This window comes from Embiotoca jacksoni, unplaced genomic scaffold, assembly GCF_022577435.1.
Source record: "Embiotoca jacksoni isolate LCO1_2020_lvr unplaced genomic scaffold, fEmbJac1.0.p SCAF_73, whole genome shotgun sequence".
NCBI lineage: Eukaryota > Metazoa > Chordata > Actinopteri > Embiotocidae > Embiotoca > Embiotoca jacksoni.
This window is the reverse complement of record NW_027185429.1, coordinates 1,114,040-1,134,039: the sequence shown is the minus strand read 5'-3', so window position 1 is coordinate 1,134,039 and position 20,000 is coordinate 1,114,040. Positions and strand designations below refer to the sequence as shown.

The following is a 20,000-nucleotide window of genomic DNA, read 5'->3' as shown; positions in this document are numbered from 1 at the left end:
ATTTGATTCAGACTTTATATTCTGGTTTGTGAGCAGCGACGGTTCCAGATGAGGAACAACAGAACAAATGATTGATGATAAATTATCATTCATTTAGTTGTTTAGTCATCGTTTGCAGTTGTTGCTCGTACACACCTTCATTTAGTTTGGTTGCAGGTGTTGCAGGTTTTATTGCAGGTGGTGTTGCAGGTTTTATTGCAGGTGGTGTTGCAGGTGGTGTTGCAGGTGGTGTTGCAGGTTTTATTGCAGGTGGTGTTGCAGGTTTTGTTGCAGGTGTTTCTGGGGTCGGTGTTTCTGTTGGACATGAGGACATGAAAAATAAACAGATTTCAGTGAACAAACGTCCTCACATTTACCATGTGAAGCTAAAGTTAGTCGTTTCTCATTATTCATACTTCTTGTTGATTCTTGATAAGTTGAGCTCAGAGCTGCAGATAAACGCTGAAGTGACTCAACTTCAGTCTGTTTGTGGTAAATGAAGAAAAACATCGAGTCAGAGGTTCTTTAACTTTTTATCCTCACTTTGCTTGTTAAGGGCTTTTCTGCAAAGGTCTTTAACGTTCAGGGTTTCCTTAAGGATCAGACAGATGAGGAGGAAACCTGAAATACCAGAGAACATTTTAAGAAACCTGAACTCAGACTTTAAAGATGTTCTCTGTAGGTTTATCTGTTCTCAGACTTTAAAGATGTTCTCTGTAGGTTTATCTGTTCTCAGACTTTAAAGATGTTCTCTGTAGGTTTATCTGTTCTCAGACTTTAAAGATGTTCTCTGTAGGTTTATCTGTTCTCAGACTTTAAAGATGTTCTCTCTCACTACAACTATACTTCTTGTAATGTTTAGTTTATTTAAGGAGTGTTGAAGCTGAAAACATGATGATGTAAATACTCACCGTTAACATGCAGATAAACCACAGAGTCCGTAGAGAGTTTTCCTGATATGAACTCTCTGCAGGTGTACTGACCTTCATCATCAGGCTTCAAGTCCTTTATAACCAGAGAACAATTCTCTGTAACATTCAGTCTGACTGATTTATTTCTGACATCTTGGTGAACCTTCCCTCCTTCAAACAGTACTAATGTTGCTGTCGTACTCTGACCACTGAACAGCCAGGTAGTCTCATTAATCTGATCTCTGACCAGCGAGGTAGTCGGGAAACACGGAGCATCAACATGTTTTCTATGTTCACAAGGTATCGTGACTTCACCTCCGACTCTGACAGAGATGTTGGACTGTTGTTTACTTCCTGCTGTGGACAGAATGAGAGAAATACAAGAAATAATATCAGACAAAAGAACAGCTGATATGTTCATACTTAATACTTCATTTTAAATACGTTTGAAAATGTTCATGTTTGAAGAACACGTTAAACTCACTGTTAAAAACAGACAGCGAACATACTTTAATGATTAAACTACGATCAGTAATATCAATACATATTTTTTAATAATTATGTTTATGAATATTTATCATGTTTTCTTACCTGTAAATAGAAGCATCAGGAACAGAGTCATTTTAAAAGGTTTGAATTCAATCATTGTTCAGGTTCTGGTTCTGGTTCAGGTTCAGGTTCAGGTTCTGGTTCTGGTTCAGGTTCAGGTTCTGGTTCTGGTTCAGGTTCAGGTTCTGGTTCTGGTTCAGGTTGCTTTATTCCTGTCTCTCGTGGCGCTCTGAAGTCTGAAGTGGCGTGCTGCTGCCTGATGAAGACAGATGTGATGGAGTTTCTACTTCCTGTGTGATGTCTCCTCCTCACTGTGGCCTCATGTTTTTTAATGGGAGGAGCTTATTAACTTCTGTCTCAGTTATTATTGATATCTGAAATAATGTGAGCAACAGAAGATATAAATGGAGGTGATGAGGAGGGTTGATGAAGACACGGTGAACTTCCTCTCGACCACATGATGATGTCATCAGGCAAAGCTTCTCCTGATGAGCAGATATCCTGCTGACCTTCAGTGGAGTCGACACATGAACCAGAATAACCTCCTCCTGGTCGTCTGTCTCCATAACTCATAGATCATAGAGTTGTTGCCATGACAACAGACCAGTTTTACAATCCAGGATTAGAGTCACCAAATCAGGATCTGGTCCAAGAGTAACGGTCAGTTTCCTCTTCTGCGTCTTTTATGGAGTCACGGGACATGAGATAACAGGGACCTCTGACCTTTGACCCCAGGGAGTCATCGGAGCATCATTCAGAGAACATGTGAGCAGCATTAGAAGAAATTCAGTCAAAGTTTTCCACTTGTGGTTAAAACAACTGGACTGATGTGAAGTCAGACCACCGAAACCCAACCAGGTCATCCTGAGGTCACTGTGACCTTTGACCCTTAAGCCCAACCAGGTCATCCTGAGGTCACTGTGACCTTTGACCCTTAAGCCCAACCAGGAGGACCAAGTGAATGTTTGTGTCGAATGTAAAGAACTCCCTTTGAGTCGTTCTGTAGATGTTAGTGATCATGAGAACGGGACCACCACACCCACCACGGTGACTCAGAGGAGGAAGATGAGGTTTCGTGGTCTGAGAGCTGCTGGTTGTTCTGTGAGGAAGTATTTTTTGTTAGAAGTGAGGAGGAAGTGTTGTTTCGACGTGTTCGGTGAGAATGCGGTGAGCAGAGCAGCAGAGATCTGGAGGTTTGACCTACAGAGGTCGAGCAGAGGTCAACATGTTCCTGAACATCCCTCGGTGTTACACCGTCCACTCATTCCCGGTAGAGCGTCCGGCTGCACGGACAGGACGCCGTCCGTGGTTCCACGGAGACGAAGCGTCCCGGAGACGGAGGGTTTGACGGGATGAACGAAGCTGTCTGAAGTTCGGCTTCAAGCCGGCGTGAGAGAGTTCGTTCTGTGCGCTCTCACGTCGTGCTGAAGCAGCGATGCGGCCAGAAACCCGCCGGTTCCTCATCGCTGCTCAGAGGGAAGTGACTCGATGGAAACTCACCGACGGACTCCTCCACCTTCAGGTGGAAACGTCCCTTCAGCTCCACCAGCTGCTCGACGTGGTCGCTTCAGATAAGAGTTGCTCACATGTTTCTTCACTCTGATATAAATGCACCAAAACTCACTTTAAACTGGAAAATTCAAACTAAACTAGTTGTGGACTTTTACCTGAATTAATTTCTTCATAACACACTCTGCAAATTCAATGTTATATTAAAAAACAGAATATTATTATAATAATAACATTAATAATGATGATGGATGTGGGAGAACTTCTTCACTTGAACTTCTTCACTTGAACTCGACGACGAACCGATTAAATATTGTTCGTTAAAGTTTGATGACATTTTTTTACACAAAAGGTCAAAGGTCAACTTCACGGTGATGTCAATTATTCTCCAGAAACACTTTTCTGTCGATTGTTCAACAACTCAGGAACATAGTCAGAGTTCAGAGGTCAGAGTTCAGCAGGACAGAAGCCACATGTACGACACAGGTCAGTAGGAGTACAAGAATAACTTTATTTACACTTTAGAAGAAAGAGGTCAGAGGTCAGAGGTCAGCAGGACACAGAGGTTCCTGTCTGAGTGACAGGTCCAGGCCGAGAGTCTCCACTGGCTGACTGAAGCTGGGACGGATGGAGGACCAGAGAGAGACAGGAGACGAGGACCTCTGGTGGACGGAGGCAGTAACGCAGGCAGGAAGCTGAACAACAACACTGCTGTTACATTTCATTTCATTACATTTCATTTAGCTGACGCTTTTATCCAAAGCGACTTACAATTAGTACATTTCAACACTGCTGTTCAACCTCTTCACACTTCACAGGAATGAAACCAGAAAAACACGTCAGCTGGTCTCGCTGGAAATAAAAGTTCACCTTCAGGTCTGAACGGCTCATTGTTCTAAACCTTCTCGACTCATTTAAGAATGAAATAACATGGCAGTAAAGAAAAATAAAAAGAGATATGAATGTTTTGTAAATCTGTTCACAGGAAACATTAAAACCCAGTAAACTTTAAGTGGAGAAAACTTTTCACATGTTTTCTGTTCAATCGTTCCTTTAAAACGAAGTTCAAATCCAGCTGCAGGGCAGAAATGTGTTCAGGCTGGAGGAGTCATTCAAACACGACTTCCATCTGTGGAGGTTCAGGGTGGAGTTGGTGATCTGTGGAGTCCATCAGCAGCAGACGGGCCGTCACCGTTTTCATAGTTCACCACATCATCATCATCATCTTCATTGTTGGAAGCCTGAAAACAGACTCAACAGCATCTCTTTATAAGACGATGGAGGAAGTGCTGTTTGTCTTCATTTCATTCAGCAGTAAAACAAGAATCACCTTCGTCTGCAACCGATTCAACATTTGATTAAAACTTACCGTTTTGGCATCATGTGCTTTGAACCCTGAAACAAAGAGCAGAGAGGAACTCTTCAGCCTCAATGACGCTCATCTAAACTTCTTGTGTCAAACTTTGTGGTTAAATGTTGTCACCTTTTGTTGTCCACACGTTGACCGACACAACAATAGTTGAAAGAACAACTAAACCAACAACAACCCAGATGGACCTCCTCCAACAACCTGGAAACAACAAGGATCATTATTAAACTCTGGTTCTGCTGTTTCCCACCGAAAACTGAGAGAGAGCGAGAGAAGGCCGTTCATTGTGTGTAGACGTTGTTCATACTGAACACGTTTATTAAATATATTATATTTGATTCAGACTTTATATTCTGGTTTGTGAGCAGCGACGGTTCCAGATGAGGAACAACAGAACAAATGATTGATGATAAATTATCATTCATTTAGTTGTTTAGTCATCGTTTGCAGTTGTTGCTCGTACACACCTTCATTTAGTTTGGTTGCAGGTGTTGCAGGTTTTATTGCAGGTGGTGTTGCAGGTTTTGTTGCAGGTGGTGTTGCAGGTGGTGTTGCAGGTGGTGTTGCAGGTTTTATTGCAGGTGGTGTTGCAGGTTTTGTTGCAGGTGTTTCTGGGGTCGGTGTTTCTGTTGGACATGAGGACATGAAAAATAAACAGATTTCAGTGAACAAACGTCCTCACATTTACCATGTGAAGCTAAAGTTAGTCGTTTCTCATTATTCATACTTCTTGTTGATTCTTGATAAGTTGAGCTCAGAGCTGCAGATAAACGCTGAAGTGACTCAACTTCAGTCTGTTTGTGGTAAATGAAGAAAAACATCGAGTCAGAGGTTCTTTAACTTTTTATCCTCACTTTGCTTGTTAAGGGCTTTTCTGCAAAGGTCTTTAACGTTCAGGGTTTCCTTAAGGATCAGACAGATGAGGAGGAAACCTGAAATACCAGAGAACATTTTAAGAAACCTGAACTCAGACTTTAAAGATGTTCTCTGTAGGTTTATCTGTTCTCAGACTTTAAAGATGTTCTCTGTAGGTTTATCTGTTCTCAGACTTTAAAGATGTTCTCTCTCACTACAACTATACTTCTTGTAATGTTTAGTTTATTTAAGGAGTGTTGAAGCTGAAAACATGATGATGTAAATACTCACCGTTAACATGCAGATAAACCACAGAGTCCGTAGAGAGTTTTCCTGATATGAACTCTGTGCAGGTGTACTGACCTTCATCATCAGGCTTCAAGTCCTTTATAACCAGAGAACAATTCTCTGTAACATTCAGTCTGACTGATTTATTTCTGACATCTTGGTGAACCTTCCCTCCTTCAAACAGTACTAATGTTGCTGTCGTACTCTGACCACTGAACAGCCAGGTAGTCTCATTAATCTGATCTCTGACCAGCGAGGTAGTCGGGAAACACGGAGCATCAACATGTTTTCTATGTTCACAAGGTATCGTGACTTCACCTCCGACTCTGACAGAGATGTTGGACTGTTGTTTACTTCCTGCTGTGGACAGAATGAGAGAAATACAAGAAATAATATCAGACAAAAGAACAGCTGATATGTTCATACTTAATACTTCATTTTAAATACGTTTGAAAATGTTCATGTTTGAAGAACACGTTAAACTCACTGTTAAAAACAGACAGCGAACATACTTTAATGATTAAACTACGATCAGTAATATCAATACATATTTTTTAATAATTATGTTTATGAATATTTATCATGTTTTCTTACCTGTAAATAGAAGCATCAGGAACAGAGTCATTTTAAAAGGTTTGAATTCAATCATTGTTCTTCCTTTAGTCTCTTATTGTCTCTAAAGTCTAAAGTCTGAAGTGTTGCTGCCTGATGAAGACTGATGTGGTCAAGTTTCTACTTCCTGTGATTATTGTCTCCTCATATCTTTAATAGGCGGAGCTTATTAACTTCTGTCTCGGATATTATTGACATATAAAGAGGAACAAGCATCTGTGGCAGAGTTTTTTTTTAAAGTGCAGCCCGGATACGTCCAATCTGAACCGTTTTCTGGTGAGTAACAAGATGAATGTCTGAATTCTGTTTCACTGTTTTTACCTTGAACAAATATGAAGGACCTGATATTATCATGGGATCATAAACGAGCTGCAACTTTGTTCCGTTCCTGCAGAAAACCAGACTTTTAACACATCTGTAAAATAAAAGGTTAAAAACATGCAGAAAACGGTGCTGTCACTTAAAACATTGATTTCATCTGTCTGAAGTCTTTGATCATTAAAAACGTGTTTTCTTGCTCTAAAGTCACATTTATTCTAAAAGTGCTGCTGAAGTCTCAACGTGACATTAAATGACGCAATGTGTCCAACTAGCACACATGTCAAACAACAGGACACGTGATGTCCCAGATAAGATGTTCCAGCACTCTGCACACTGTGTTCTGCCGTGTTGTGTTCAGGTGTTTCTGACTACGTGTTGTGTTCAGGTGTTTCTGACTACGTGTTGTGTTCAGGTGTTTCTGACTACGTGTTGTGTTCAGGTGTTTCTGACTACGTGTTCTGCCGTGTTGTGTTCAGGTGTTTCTGACTACGTGTTGTGTTCAGGTGTTTCTGACTACGTGTTCTGCCGTGTTGTGTTCAGGTGTTTCTGACTACGTGTTGTGTTCAGGTGTTTCTGACTACGTGATCTGCCGTGTTGTGTTCAGGTGTTTCTGACTACGTGTTGTGTTCAGGTGTTTCTGACTATGTGTTGTGTTCAGGTGTTTCTGACTATGTGTTGTGTTCAGGTGTTTCTGACTACGTGTTGTGTTCAGGTGTTTCTGACTACGTGTTGTGTTCAGGTGTTTCTGACTACGTGTTGTGTTCAGGTGTTTCTGACTATGTGTTGCATTCAGGTGTTTCTGACTCTACACGATCTGCCGTGTTGCGTTCAGGTGTTTCCAGAGTGGTTGGTGTGATGGACTTCATGGTCATCGGTGTCCTCGGCTCTCCAGGACAGATAATAATTAGCCAGGAAGCCGAAGCAGGAATACAAACTGGATCCAAATGCTGAAGTCGGTGACAGAACATGTTTTTCATTTCATGAAGTAAGTTTGTTTGAGGAACTTGAACATCAGCGGACTCGTTCTTCCAACATCTGTCCGGGTACCAGGCTCCTCCCTGGAGAACTCATGCCACTCATTCTAACAGCTGTTAGTTTTCCAGTTTCAAACTTCAAATGATAGAAAAGCATTTCCCTTTACAGGAAGTGGTTTACAGCTCCAGACAAAATGAAATAAAATAGGAATTCACTTGAATTTGACCAGATGAGAAAATAGAACGAGGTAAGTTCAGCGGAGTTTAGACCTTCAGACCAGATGAGACGAGTCAGTAACTGAGAAAAGGTTCCTGAGAACATCTCACTCTCAAAGTACTCCATCAGTGCTGGAGATGACGAGCTGGAGACCAGCAGGGCCGAGCAATCGGAGGTGGAACATCTCTACTGATCAGGTTACCGTGGTAACGGATCAGTAACATGATCGGGTATAAAAAGATGATTTCAGAGAGGCAGAGTCTCTCAGCAGTGAAGATGGGGAGAGGTTCACCACTCTGTGAAAGACTTAGAAAATAGTTCAACAATCTAAGAATAATGTTCCTCAACGTAAAACTACAAAGAATTAGTGGATTTCATCGTCTACGGTTCATAATATCATTAAAAGATTCAGAGAATCTGGAGAAATCTCTGAACACAAGGGACAAGGCTGGAAACTATTATTGGATGGTGGTGATCTTCGGGCCCTCAGGCAGCACTGCATTAAAAACACACTATTCTGGAGTGGAAATCACTGCATGGGCTCAGGAACACTTGTGAAAACCATCGTCTGTGAACACAGTTCATCGCTGCGTCCACAAATGATGTTAAAACTCTCCAAAGAAGAAACCAGATAGAAACATGATCCAGAAACACCGCCGCCTTCTCTGGACCGAGATCATTGAAGATGGACTGAGGTGAAGTGGACAACTGTCCTGAGGTCTGATGGATCACAATCTGAGTCTTTATATAGATCATGGACGCTGCATCCTCGAGCTTCATTCAACCAATCAGCACCAAAACCAGCTGAAACTCTGCTGCTGCAGCTTCCTGTGCATCAAATGGTTTTATGGAACACAGTGTGTTTTTAAAATAGTTTTTAATGGGAAAGCCGAGTACTTATTCCTTTTTTTAATGGACATTTTTTTTCAGCTCATCAAGAGTTGAAAAAAAAAGTTCAACTGTGTCATTGTCACTTGTTACCCAGCTGTCCAATGAAAGTGGAGGCAGGGCTTCGTGCATGTGAATTGAAGGAACCATGTGTTTCAGCTCCGGTGTAACGAGACGGCCAGACGGTTAATTACAATAAGGACACGTCCGTTATGATAATCAAAAGGACCTCAGTGTGTCGGTCCTCATCAAGGAACGCTTCTCAATAAACCTTCCAGGGAAACCTTCACCTGGAACCACTGCAGGGTCGCATCAAACAACAACCTTACAACAAAAGAAGGCAAAAAGAAGAAAAGACCTAGCAGATCTCACACCAGGAGGGAGGAGCAGCTCAGCTGGTGCACCTTTTATACTTGGCCTTAGTACCCAGGAAGTGGGAGGAGCCAAGGCCTGGCTGAACCTATAAAAGCTCAGGAGGGACATTTCCTCTCTTGCTCCACTCTGGTCACTCAGCTGCAGCTGTGCTTTGGACTTTAAGGTAGAATGAGGTCATAATTATTTATGAGAGATTTTATTTATAATAAATTAATTTATAATTTATTAATGACCGTATCCCTGCTGGTATCGGACCGGCTCAAAGCCGCTCTGAGCGAGATGCTGCCTCCTCTCTAACTATAATAACGAGACTCTGTACTCTGGATGGTCTGAACCTTTCTGCAGAAAGCTTTGACTAAAAGACCTTAAAGACAAATCTCAACTCACCTCCAGGTTTCCACCCCACTGAGTAACGTGTTAACCCCACTGAGTAACGGGTTAACCCCACTGAGTAACGTGTCAACCCCACTGAGTAACGTGTCAACCCCACTGAGTAACGTGTTAACCCCACTGAGTAACATGTTAACCCCACTGAGTAACGTGTTATCCCCACTGAGTAACGTGTTAACCCCACTGAGTAACGTGTTAACCCCACTGAGTAACATTTTAACCCCACTGAGTAACGTATTAACCCCACTGAGTAACATGTTAACCCCACTGAGTAACGTGTTAACCCCACTGAGTAACGTACCAACCCCACTGAGTAACATGTTAACCCCACTGAGTAACGTGTTAACCCCACTGAGTAACGTGTTAACCCCACTGAGTAACGTGTTAACCCCACTGAATAACGTATTAACCCCACTGAGTAACATTTTAACCCCACTGAGTAACGTATTAACCCCACTGAGTAACATGTTAACCCCACTGAGTAACGTATTAACCCCACTGAGTAACGTACCAACCCCACTGAGTAACGTGTTAACCCCACTGAGTAACGGGTTAACCCCACTGAGTAACATGTTAACCCCACTGAGTAACGGGTTAACCCCACTGAGTAACGTGTTAACCCCACTGAGTAACGGGTTAACCCCACTGAGTAACATGTTAACCCCACTGAGTAACGTATTAACCCCACTGAGTAACGTACTAACCCCACTGAGTAACGTACTAACCCCACTGAGTAACATGTTAACCCCACTGAGTAACGTATTAACCCCACTGAGTAACGTACCAACCCCACTGAGTAACGTGTTAACCCCACTGAGTAACGGGTTAACCCCACTGAGTAACATGTTAACCCCACTGAGTAACATGTTAACTCCACTGAGTAACGTATTAACTCCACTGAGTAACGTATTAACTCCACTGAGTAACATGTTAACCCCACTGAGTAACGTATTAACCCCACTAAGTAACGTACTAACCCCACTGAGTAACGTGTTAACCCCACTGAGTAACGTGTTAACCCCACTGAGTAACATTTTAACCCCACTGAGTAACATGTTAACCCCACTGAGTAACGTGTTAACCCCACTGAGTAACGTGTTAACCCCACTGAGTAACGTATTTCCTCCCTGACTTGTGTCTTTGTCCTCTTGCAGCGTCTTTTTGTTCAGTCCAAACGCAGCCTGTTGTCATGGAGGTTGTGATCGCGTCTCTCGGGTCCTTCGTGACCATCTCCCTGCTGGCGGCTCTGCTGCTTCTGCTTCTCCATCTCGTCTTGTCCTCCAGCTTCAGCTCTCAGAAACACCGGCAGGAACCTCCAGGACCAAAACCACTTCCTCTTCTTGGCAACCTGCTGCAGCTGGACATGCAGAAACCCTTCCAGGTGTTCCAGGAGGTGAGTCGGACACTTCGCTTCATTCTCTTCTCTCTGTTGCATTTCTGTGTCCAATGATTCCTGCGGTTTCCTCGAAGCTCTCCAAGAAGTACGGACCGGTGTTCACCGTCTATCTGGGCCCGAAGAAGGTGGTGGTCCTGGCGGGATACAAGACGGTGAAGGAGGCGCTCGTTAACTACGCTGAAGAGTTCGGAGAGCGCGAAGTATCGTTGACTATAAAGGAAGCAAAGCTGAACCACGGTAGGATTTCTCCAGAAGCTCCCTGGATCCTCGGGGCTCTGGTTGTGATTCCAAAGGCTCGAGTGCTTCACAGGAGATAAAGGCCTCAAAGCTCAATTTATCTGATTTATCTTTATTTATTTGTTTATTTGCTGTTATGATCATTACTAACGTGTTGTGTGATCTTATGAACTCAGGCATCGTGTGGGCCAACGGAGACTCGTGGAAGGAAATGAGGCGCTTCGCTCTGATCAACCTGAAAGACTTCGGGATGGGCAAGAAGGCGTGCGAGGACAAAATCAGTGAGGAGTGTCGACACCTCACCGAGGAGTTCAGAAAGGTCAAAGGTAAACTCGCTGACTTGGCAGGAAGCAGAGCAGATAACAGTTATCAATGAGACCTGAAGGTTTCTTTCATCGCAGGTGAAGCCTTCGACACAAACCAAATGATCCAGTACGCCGTGTCCAACATCATCTGCTCCATGATCTACGGCAGCAGGTTTGAATACGACGATCCACAGTTTACATCGATGGTAGATCACACATGCAGAAACCTGCACCTGGTAGAGTGCAGAGAAATGCAGGTATATAACACACCTTGAGGATGAATTATTATTATTATTATTATTATTCATGAGAGTAGAAACTCAACAACTGAAAGAGACAAACTTTTAAGTTTCCAGGAGAAACTTTCGATTCTCTTTTGAAGGCTGACGTGTCCTTGATGTCTCCAACAGTTGTACAACATGTTCCCATCGATCGGGAAATGGCTGTTTTCTTCTGTCAAGGAGGAACTCAGGAACTTATTGGACATCATCGCGAAACAGCATTTACAGCTGTTGAAGGATCAGAAGAAGACGCTCAACCCGGAGACGTGCCGAGGCGTGATGGACGCCTTCCTGCTCCGCCAGCAAGAACTGGAGGTCAGACGCCGAGTCGCGAGAGAACCGGAGGTCAGACGCCGAGTCGCTAGAGAACCGGAGGTCAGACGCCGAGTCGCGAGAGAACCGGAGGTCAGACGCCGAGTCGATAGAGAACCAGAGATCAGACGCCGAGTCGCTAGAGAGAACCGGGGGTCGGTAGAGAGAACCGAGGGTCGGTAGAGAGAAGAGAACCGGGGAACAGTAGAGAGAACCGGGGGTCGGTAGAGAGAACCGAGGGTCGGTAGAGAGAAGAGAACCAGGGATCGTTAGAGAGAAGAGAACCGGGGTTCGGTAGAGAGAACTGGGGGTCGGTAGAGAGAAGAGAACCGGGGTTCGGTAGAAAGAAGAGAACCAGGGCTCGGTAGAGAGAACCAAGGGTCGGTAGAGAGAAGAGAACCGGGGATCGGTAGAGAGAAGAGAACCGGGGGTCAGTAGAGAGAACCGGGGGTCGGTAGAGAGAAGAGAACTGGGGGTCGGTAGAGAGAAGAGAACCGGGGATCGGTAGAGAGAACCGAGGGTCGGTAGAGAGAAGAGAACTGGGGATCGGTAGAGAGAAGAGAACCGGGGATCGGTAGAGAGAAGAGAACCGGGGGTCAGTAGAGAGAACCGGGGGTCGGTAGAGAGAAGAGAACTGGGGGTCGGTAGAGAGAAGAGAACCGGGGATCGGTAGAGAGAAGAGAACTGGGGGTCGGTAGAGAGAACCAGGGGTCGGTAGAGAGAAGAGAACCGGGGGTCGGTAGAGAGAACCAGGGGTCGGTAGAGAGAAGAGAACTGGGGGTCGGTAGAGAGAAGAGAACGCGGGGTCGGTAGAGAGAAGAGAACCGGGGTTCGGTAGAGAGAACCAGGGGTCGGTAGAGAGAAGAGAACCCGGGGTCGGTAGAGAGAAGAGAACTGGGGGTCGGTAGAGAGAACCAGGGGTCGGTAGAGAGAAGAGAACTGGGGGTCGGTAGAGAGAACCAGGGGTCGGTAGAGAGAAGAGAACTGGGGGTCGGTAGAGAGAACCAGGGGTCGGTAGAGAGAACCGGGTTTATGCTGAGTGGTTAAAATGAGCCCGATGGAAGCAGGATGGGAGGACCTGGATTCTCCATGGAAGTGGACGGACCGTGTTCCTGCAGTAAAGCCAGGTTCTGGTTCTCACCAGGTGGTGAAACACGGTTAAAACCTGCTGCTCTACTTTCAACCAAACTGAAACACTCTGATTCACCTGAAACATTTCAACATCTCCTGAGATCCTGAATGTCAGCTTTACTTGAAATATCTCAAACATGGTTGATTTTACCAGTAAATCTGTTAGACACACACACACACACACACACACACACACTCACTCGCTCACACACACTCACTCACTCACTCTCCCTAACTCACTCACTCACACACACACACACTCTCACACTCATTCACACACACACACACACACACACACACTCATTCACACACACACACACACACACACAGTCACTCACTCACTCACACTCACTCACTCTCACACACACTCACACTCACTCACTCTCACACTCACTCACACTCATTCACACACACACACACACACAGTCACTCACTCACTCACACTCACTCACTCTCACACACACACACACACTCACACTCACACACACACACACACACTCACTCTCCCTCACTCACTCACTCACACACACACACACACACACTCTCTTTCACACACTCACACACGTTGCCTATGACAACGCTCTCCACAGCCACAATAATTCATCTCCTTTTGCTTTCCAAGGTTCCTATCTGAGCGTGTTCAAGGTGACGGTAGGAGATGAGGACCAGACAGTGGTCACATGTTCCATGTTAGTGATGGAAGGTCCACGTTTAGCATCAGAGCTGTTTGTTCTGCAGGAGTCTGGGTCGACGGACAGTTACTACAACGATGAGAACCTTCTGATGGTGATGAGGAATCTGTTCGCTGCCGGGACCGAAACCACATCAATCACTCTGAGATGGGGACTTCTGTACATGGCCAAGTATCCAGAAATACAAGGTGAGGAGCTGCAGATGGAACCAGTGTTTAACGTCGTGGTTAGTAGAGTCTGAAGGATGGACGGACCTCCTGCGTTGCTGCCGTCCATCTCCAGATCAGGTCCAGGAGGAGCTGAGGCGGGTCGTCGGAGACCGTCAGCCGATGGTCGAGGACAAGAAGAACCTGCCGTTCACCGACGCCGTCATCCACGAGACGCAGCGACTGGCCCACATCGTGCCGGTGTCGCTGCCGCACAGAACGAGCCGGGACGTCGTCTTCCAGGGTCACTTCATCCAGAAGGTCAGACTGCTCTTCAGCACATGCAACGTGTTAATGGACTTTTAATGGACCTTGAAGCGGGGTGTTGTTCCGTGTCTCCAGGGGACCACCGTCTACCCTCTGCTGGCCTCCGTCCTCTGCGATGACAGCCAATGGGAGAAGCCGCACAGATTCTACCCTGCGCACTTCCTGGACAAAGATGGAAAGTTCCTGAGACGAGAAGCCTTCATGCCCTTCTCTGCAGGTTTGTGGCGACACCCATCACTTCCTGTCAAAGTCCAGTTTACGAGGCGTGATGTGAAATGTCGGTCCGTGTCCCCTGCCAGGGAGGAGGATGTGTCTGGGGGACGGTCTGGCCAGGACGGAGCTCTTCCTGTTCTTCGCCACACTGCTGCAACACTTCCGCTTCACTCCTCCACCCGGCTGTTCAGAGGATCAGCTGGATCTGAATCCCCATGTGAGCGGGATCCTAAGCCCCGCCCCCCATCAACTGTGTGCTGTCCACCGAATGTGAAGTGGAGTCTGCTGTTATCTGCACTCTGTAATTCTCCACACAATATCTGCCATGTGTCATCTCCAATAATATCACATAAAAATATTGCATGCAGCTTCTGGTTTGTGATTATTGCCGTCTTTCACATGAAAACTTCTGGTTCCGGTTCAGCGACGACGTCTTTCTGGATTTTGTGGCGTTAACTTGCTTCCTCTGGTCGGTTCAGAGGCTGCAGAAGGATCCACATTTCTCCCCGTCATGCGTGGGATGTTCCTATGTCCCAGCTGCTCCTGAACGCACCATGAAGGGTTTACATGGTGTAAAACAGCCAATAATAATCTATTCTATAGAGAACATGGAGCCAGCAGATGAGAATGTATTGCAATAAATAAAGCGTTGACAGTGACTCAATAAATAATAATATCATTTACTGATTTCACAAATTGTATTTTGGTCACAGATCCTCCAAACAGAGAGAGACATTAAATGAGTTCATTAATAACATGATTCATCGTCTCAACATTTTAGCGCTATCTGTTATAATTTATTCACATTTAACAACCTAGAACTCAAGAAATAAATTAGATGACCGGATGTCGAGACTTTAGAGCTCTATGAAAGTTCCTGTTACAAAAACTGGAGGACAAAGAAAAGTTAAATATTCATTAAGTGAGAATAAAGAAAACAAACGGAAGCATCAAATATTCCTAAAAAAATATAAAATAAAATATATTAAAGTCTGCAAAAACAGTACAATCAAATAAATGTGTTCAACAAAGAAGTGAAGCAGAAGATTTAACAGGTTTGAAGAGGTACCACGTAAAATAACATCATTAATATTATTAATATTATTATTAATATTGTGTTTCGGTGTTCAGGTGGAGGAGATTGAAGCCTCTCATCATTTTCATATCATTAAGTGACAGAAATGTTGTTCCACATTAACTCCTTTGGATGAAGCTCACCGTCGATGGCTTCCTGTTTCTTTCATATCCTTTCTTTCATGTTCTCCCTGTGCTTGCGTGGGTTCTCTCCGGGTTCTCCGGCTTCCTCCCATCATCCAAAAACATGCACCTCAGGTCAGGTTACCTGGCGCCGCGCTAGTGGCAGCCTGCTGCAGCAGCTCCCCCCTGAGAGCCCCCCTGCTGTAGTGAAGACATTTCCCCTCGGGGATTAATAAAGTGAAATAAAATAAAATAAAAATAAATAAAAATAAAAAAATAAAATATCTTATGTTGGAGTTTGACTTCATACCGAAGTGAACGAAGCTGAACAGAAGCTGAACAGAACCTGAACAGAACCTGGCACCTCATATACACAAGTTTAAAAAAGAAAAGTTATAAATGGGTAAAGAAAACTATAAAGAGCAAAGTTCCTTCAGTTAAAGTGAATGTAATGACAGACAGACAAGAGTCTCATTGTGCTTCTCCTTTCCTCTCTGCTGCAGCACCACCAGACAAACACCACTAGATGGCGCCTTCCTCCCATCATGTCTCAGAGTCATGTCTCAGTCATGTCTCAGAGTCATGTCTCAGTCATGTCTCAGTCATGTCTCAGAGTCATGTCTCCAGGTGGCTCAAATACACAAGCTGAGTCAAAATGGTGTACTTCACTCAGCACGCTCACATGTAGCACGCTCACTTGTTAGCACTCTTACATGTTAGCACTCTTACATGTTAGCACGCTCACTTGTTAGCACTCTTACATGTTAGCACTCTTACATGTTAGCACGCTCACATGTAGCACTCTTACATGTTAGCACTCTTACATGTTAGCACTCTTACATGTTAGCACTCTTACATGTTAGCACTCTTACATGTTAGCACTCTTACATGTAGCACTCTTACATGTAGCACTCTTACATGTAGCACTCTTACATGTTAGCACTCTTACATGTAGCACTCTTACATGTTAGCACTCTTACATGTAGCACTCTTACATGTTAGCACTCTTACATGTAGCACGCTCACGTTAGCACTCTTACATGTTAGCACTCTTACATGTTAGCACTCTTACATGTAGCACTCTTACATGTTAGCACTCTTACATGTAGCACTCTTACATGTTAGCACTCTCACATGTTAGCACTCTTACATGTTAGCACTCTCACATGTTAGCACTCTTACATGTTAGCACTCTTACATGTTAGCACTCTTACATGTTAGCACTCTTACATGTAGCACTCTTACATGTTAGCACTCTTACATGTTAGCACTCTTACATGTAGCACTCTTACATGTTAGCACGCTCACATGTTAGCACTCTTACATGTTAGCACTCTTACATGTAGCACTCTTACATGTTAGCACTCTTACATGTTAGCACTCTTACATGTTAGCACTCTTACATGTAGCACTCTTACATGTAGCACTCTTACATGTAGCACTCTTACATGTAGCACTCTTACATGTTAGCACTCTTACATGTTAGCACTCTCACATGTTAGCACTCTTACATGTAGCACTCTTACATGTTAATACTCTTACATGTTAGCACTCTTACATGTTAATACTCTTACATGTTAATACTCTTACATGTAGCACTCTTACATGTTAGCACTCTTACATGTTAGCACTCTTACATGTTAGCACTCTCACATGTTAGCACTCTCACATGTAGCACTCTTACATGTAGCACTCTTACATGTTAATACTCTTACATGAGTAATACCAACATATGTGCAGCTTTAATGATTTTTACCCAGAATGCCGTGTGTTTCGTGTGTGTCCAGCAGCTTTGTGCTACTCAGTGAAAATGAAATGATGTTGTGCAACAGCTGCAGTTCCCTCAGACACTTTAATTTAACTTGGGGTGGAACGTTCCCCTGAACGTGTGGAGCGTGTTCAGGTGGTTCTCCGGTTCTCGTGAGCTGCAACACTCAGATCAGTGAGCGTTGGTGTGGAAGAACGACGACAGCACGAACACGTGAAATCAGGTTCGGAGTAGAAAAGTAGAAGTTGTGCGTGTTTGTTTTTGTGCGCTGAGCTCAGAACATTCAGTTCGGTCCGTCGTGGTTCTTCTGGAAACACTGCAGCACATGTATGTTATCAGTGCACACGCTAAGCCACACGTTCTCCACCTTCTACCGTCCGGAGACGTTCCTCCAAGTCACTGAAACATCATGATGGCAACTTTTACACATCAAGAGAAAAAGAAGTGAATGAGATGAATCGACGTTGACGGACGCCGACGAACAGAATCTCCTTCAGGTGTAAAAATGTTCAGGACAAGCAGCACAGACAAGCTGTCGGGCTTTCTGCAGGACCTCAGCCTGTCAGAGGAACAACATGCATTTAGTTTTTGTAACGTTTGTCTGGACGTCAACACCAAAGCAAACCGTGGAGAAAGAAGTCTGAAAGTCATGCAGCGTTCAGGAGAAACATCTGAGCTGAAGGACACAGGAAGTGGAAGCTAGTGTCAGCAGCTGGTCACCAGGAAACCAACACAGCCATGCTTGATACAAACAAAGAGCGGAGCTCCTTCAGCATGTTCCCAGGAGGAGACCCAGTCTGACTCCTGTGGAGAGGAGGAGGAGCCTGGAAGCAGCTCCTCATTGGTCCTGCGGGAGTCACCTGACCCGACTCCACTGCAGACTGCGGTTGTGCTCTCACCCGCATCTCCAGATGTTCAGGACTATCTACTTGCCAATAAAAATCTGTCACCTTCACGTCAGCCGAGGAGCCGCCGTGTTTCCACGGCGACGAGCAGAGCGCCGAGTCGTCCCGGCATTCAGTGACTCGGCAGGTCACAGCGAGGTTTCACGGGAGAAGCTGACGGACGGCTGCAGATGGACGCCGTTGATCTTCTGGTCTGAAGGACCTTCAGCAGGAAGCTGGAAGAGAAACACAGAACATACTCAGACTCTGTTAGTTCATAACGCTGGTTTGAGTTGTGGAGCGAACGGTGACAACAAGACTGAACTATGATGTCACTGACATGGTTTCTGGAGAAGAAGCTGTACAATCAGGCAATAATAATAATAATAATAATAATAATAATAATAATAATAATAATATTATAAGAAGACTCATATCATAATAAAATAATAATATAATAATAATATAAGAAGAATCATATAATAATAATAAAATAATAATAACATAATAATAATATAAGAAGAAGAATCATATAATAATAATATAAGAAAACGAAGAATCATAATAACAATAATAATAAAATAATAATAATATAAGAAGAAGAATCATATAATAATAATAATAAGAATCTTAGCATAATAAAATAATAATATAATAATAATATAAGAAGAATCATATAATAATAACATAATAATAATAATAATAATATAAGAAGAAGAATCATAATAATAATAATAATATAAGAAAAAGAAGAATCATAATAACATAATAATAAAAAAAATAATAATATAAGAAGAAGAATCATATAATAAGAATCTTAGCATAATAAAATAATAATAATAATAATGATATAATAATAATAATATAAGAAGAATCATATAATTATTAAATAATAATATAAGAAGAAGAATCATATAATAATAAAATAACAATAATATGAGAAGAATCATATAATAATAAAATAATAATAATATAAGAAAAAGAATCATATAATAATCAAATAATAATAATAATATAAGAAAAAGAAGAATCATAATAATAAAATAATAATCAAATAATAATAATATAAGAAGAATCATATAATAATAAGAATAAGAATCATATCATAATAAAATAATAAGAATAATATAAGAAGAATCATATAATGATAAAATAATAATATAATAAACATACTATAATAATAATAAAAGAATCATAATAATAATAATATAAGAAGAATCATATAATAATAATAATTATAATAATATAAAATAATTATAATAATATAATAATACTAATAATAAAATAATTCAGTTGTCTTTTTACAATTGTTTTGTTAGACGAGTTTACAGAGAACTGTGAGGAGGTTAGGAGGAGGTTCAGGGATCTGAGGAGGTTCAAGGATCCGAGGAGGTCAGGAGGAGGTTCAAGGATCCAAGGAAGTCAGGAGGAGGTTCAAGGATCCGAGGAGGTCAGGAGGAGGTTCAAGGATCCGAGGAGGTCAGGGGGAGGTTCGAGGATCCGAGGAGGTCAGGGGGAGGTTCGAGGATCCGAGGAGGTCAGGAGGAGGTTCGAGGATCCGAGAAGGTCAGGAGGAGGTTCAAAGATCCGAGGAGGTCAGGAGAACGTTCAAGGATCCAAGAAGATCAGGAGGAGGTTCAAGGATCCGAGGAGGTCAGAAGGAGGTTCAAGGATCCGAGGAGGTCAGAAGGAGGTTCAAGGATCCGAAGAGGTCAGAAGGAGGTTCAAGAATCCGAAGAGGTCAGGAGGAGGTTCAAGGATCCGAGGAGGTCAGGAGGAGGTTCAAGGATCCGAGGAGGTCAGGAGGAGGTTCAAGGATCCGAGGAGGTCAGGAGGAGGTTCAAGGATCCGAGGAGGTCAGGAGGAGGTTCAAG

General features: G+C 43.4%; 4 protein-coding genes across 6 annotated transcripts in view; 1 reads left to right on the top strand and 3 right to left on the bottom strand.

Annotated features, from left to right (window-relative positions):
• The window catches only part of LOC138215378 (uncharacterized), a 3,736-nt gene extending 2,088 nt beyond the window's left edge, over positions 1–1,648 (bottom strand). The window contains exons 1-4 of one of the 2 annotated variants that reach the window (XM_069177493.1): positions 1,482–1,648; positions 891–1,247; positions 523–600; positions 136–294 (exon numbers count right to left, since the gene is read on the bottom strand). In XM_069177493.1, the coding sequence (XP_069033594.1) occupies positions 136–294; positions 523–600; positions 891–1,247; positions 1,482–1,536 (649 nt within the window). In that variant the 5' untranslated portion in view covers positions 1,537–1,648. The remainder of the gene's footprint in view (positions 1–135; positions 295–522; positions 601–890; positions 1,248–1,481) is intronic. The other variant, XM_069177494.1, reaches the window with a different exon arrangement.
• Positions 1,649–3,451: 1,803 nt separating this feature from the next.
• LOC138215377 (uncharacterized) lies at positions 3,452–6,142 on the bottom strand. Of its 2 annotated transcripts, XM_069177491.1 has the most exons (7): positions 6,055–6,142; positions 5,464–5,820; positions 5,172–5,249; positions 4,785–4,943; positions 4,432–4,518; positions 4,318–4,343; positions 3,452–4,189 (listed from the first exon to the last, which is right to left on the bottom strand). In XM_069177491.1, the coding sequence occupies exons 1-7, from the start codon at positions 6,107–6,109 to the stop codon at positions 4,088–4,090; spliced, it is 864 nt and encodes a 287-aa protein (XP_069033592.1). In that variant the 5' UTR covers positions 6,110–6,142; the 3' UTR covers positions 3,452–4,087. The 2 variants fall into 2 exon arrangements, with proteins under 2 accessions (XP_069033592.1, XP_069033593.1); XM_069177492.1 differs by lacking the exon at positions 5,172–5,249.
• A 127-nt stretch (positions 6,143–6,269) lies between these two features.
• Positions 6,270–14,857, top strand: LOC138215379 (cytochrome P450 2K1-like). Its single transcript, XM_069177496.1, has 10 exons — positions 6,270–6,348; positions 10,392–10,630; positions 10,708–10,870; positions 11,047–11,196; positions 11,272–11,432; positions 11,586–11,771; positions 13,638–13,779; positions 13,874–14,058; positions 14,140–14,281; positions 14,364–14,857. Exons 2-10 carry the CDS (start codon positions 10,427–10,429, stop codon positions 14,549–14,551), a joined length of 1,521 nt encoding a protein of 506 aa, XP_069033597.1. The 5' UTR covers positions 6,270–6,348; positions 10,392–10,426; the 3' UTR covers positions 14,552–14,857.
• An 80-nt stretch (positions 14,858–14,937) lies between these two features.
• The window catches only part of flvcr1 (FLVCR choline and heme transporter 1), a 22,486-nt gene continuing 17,423 nt past the window's right edge, over positions 14,938–20,000 (bottom strand). Inside the window, exon 10 of the mRNA XM_069177454.1 lies at positions 14,938–18,362. Coding sequence (XP_069033555.1) covers positions 18,276–18,362 — 87 coding nt within the window. The 3' untranslated portion in view covers positions 14,938–18,275. The remainder of the gene's footprint in view (positions 18,363–20,000) is intronic.

Excerpts from the sequence above, each read along its gene's own strand:
- LOC138215377 (XM_069177491.1), bottom strand. The coding sequence starts at position 6,109 with ATGATTGAATTCAAACCTTTTAAAATGACTCTGTTCCTGATGCTTCTA. Across the intron at positions 5,250-5,463 it reads GGTTTATCTGCATGTTAACG|GTTTCCTCCTCATCTGTCTG; the intron begins GTGAGTATTTAC and ends CTGGTATTTCAG. Across the intron at positions 4,519-4,784 it reads TGCAACCAAACTAAATGAAG|GTTGTTGGAGGAGGTCCATC; the intron begins GTGTGTACGAGC and ends TGTTGTTTCCAG.
- LOC138215379 (XM_069177496.1), top strand. The coding sequence starts at position 10,427 with ATGGAGGTTGTGATCGCGTCTCTCGGGTCCTTCGTGACCATCTCCCTG. Across the intron at positions 11,197-11,271 it reads GGAGTTCAGAAAGGTCAAAG|GTGAAGCCTTCGACACAAAC; the intron begins GTAAACTCGCTG and ends CTTTCATCGCAG. Across the intron at positions 11,433-11,585 it reads TAGAGTGCAGAGAAATGCAG|TTGTACAACATGTTCCCATC; the intron begins GTATATAACACA and ends TGTCTCCAACAG.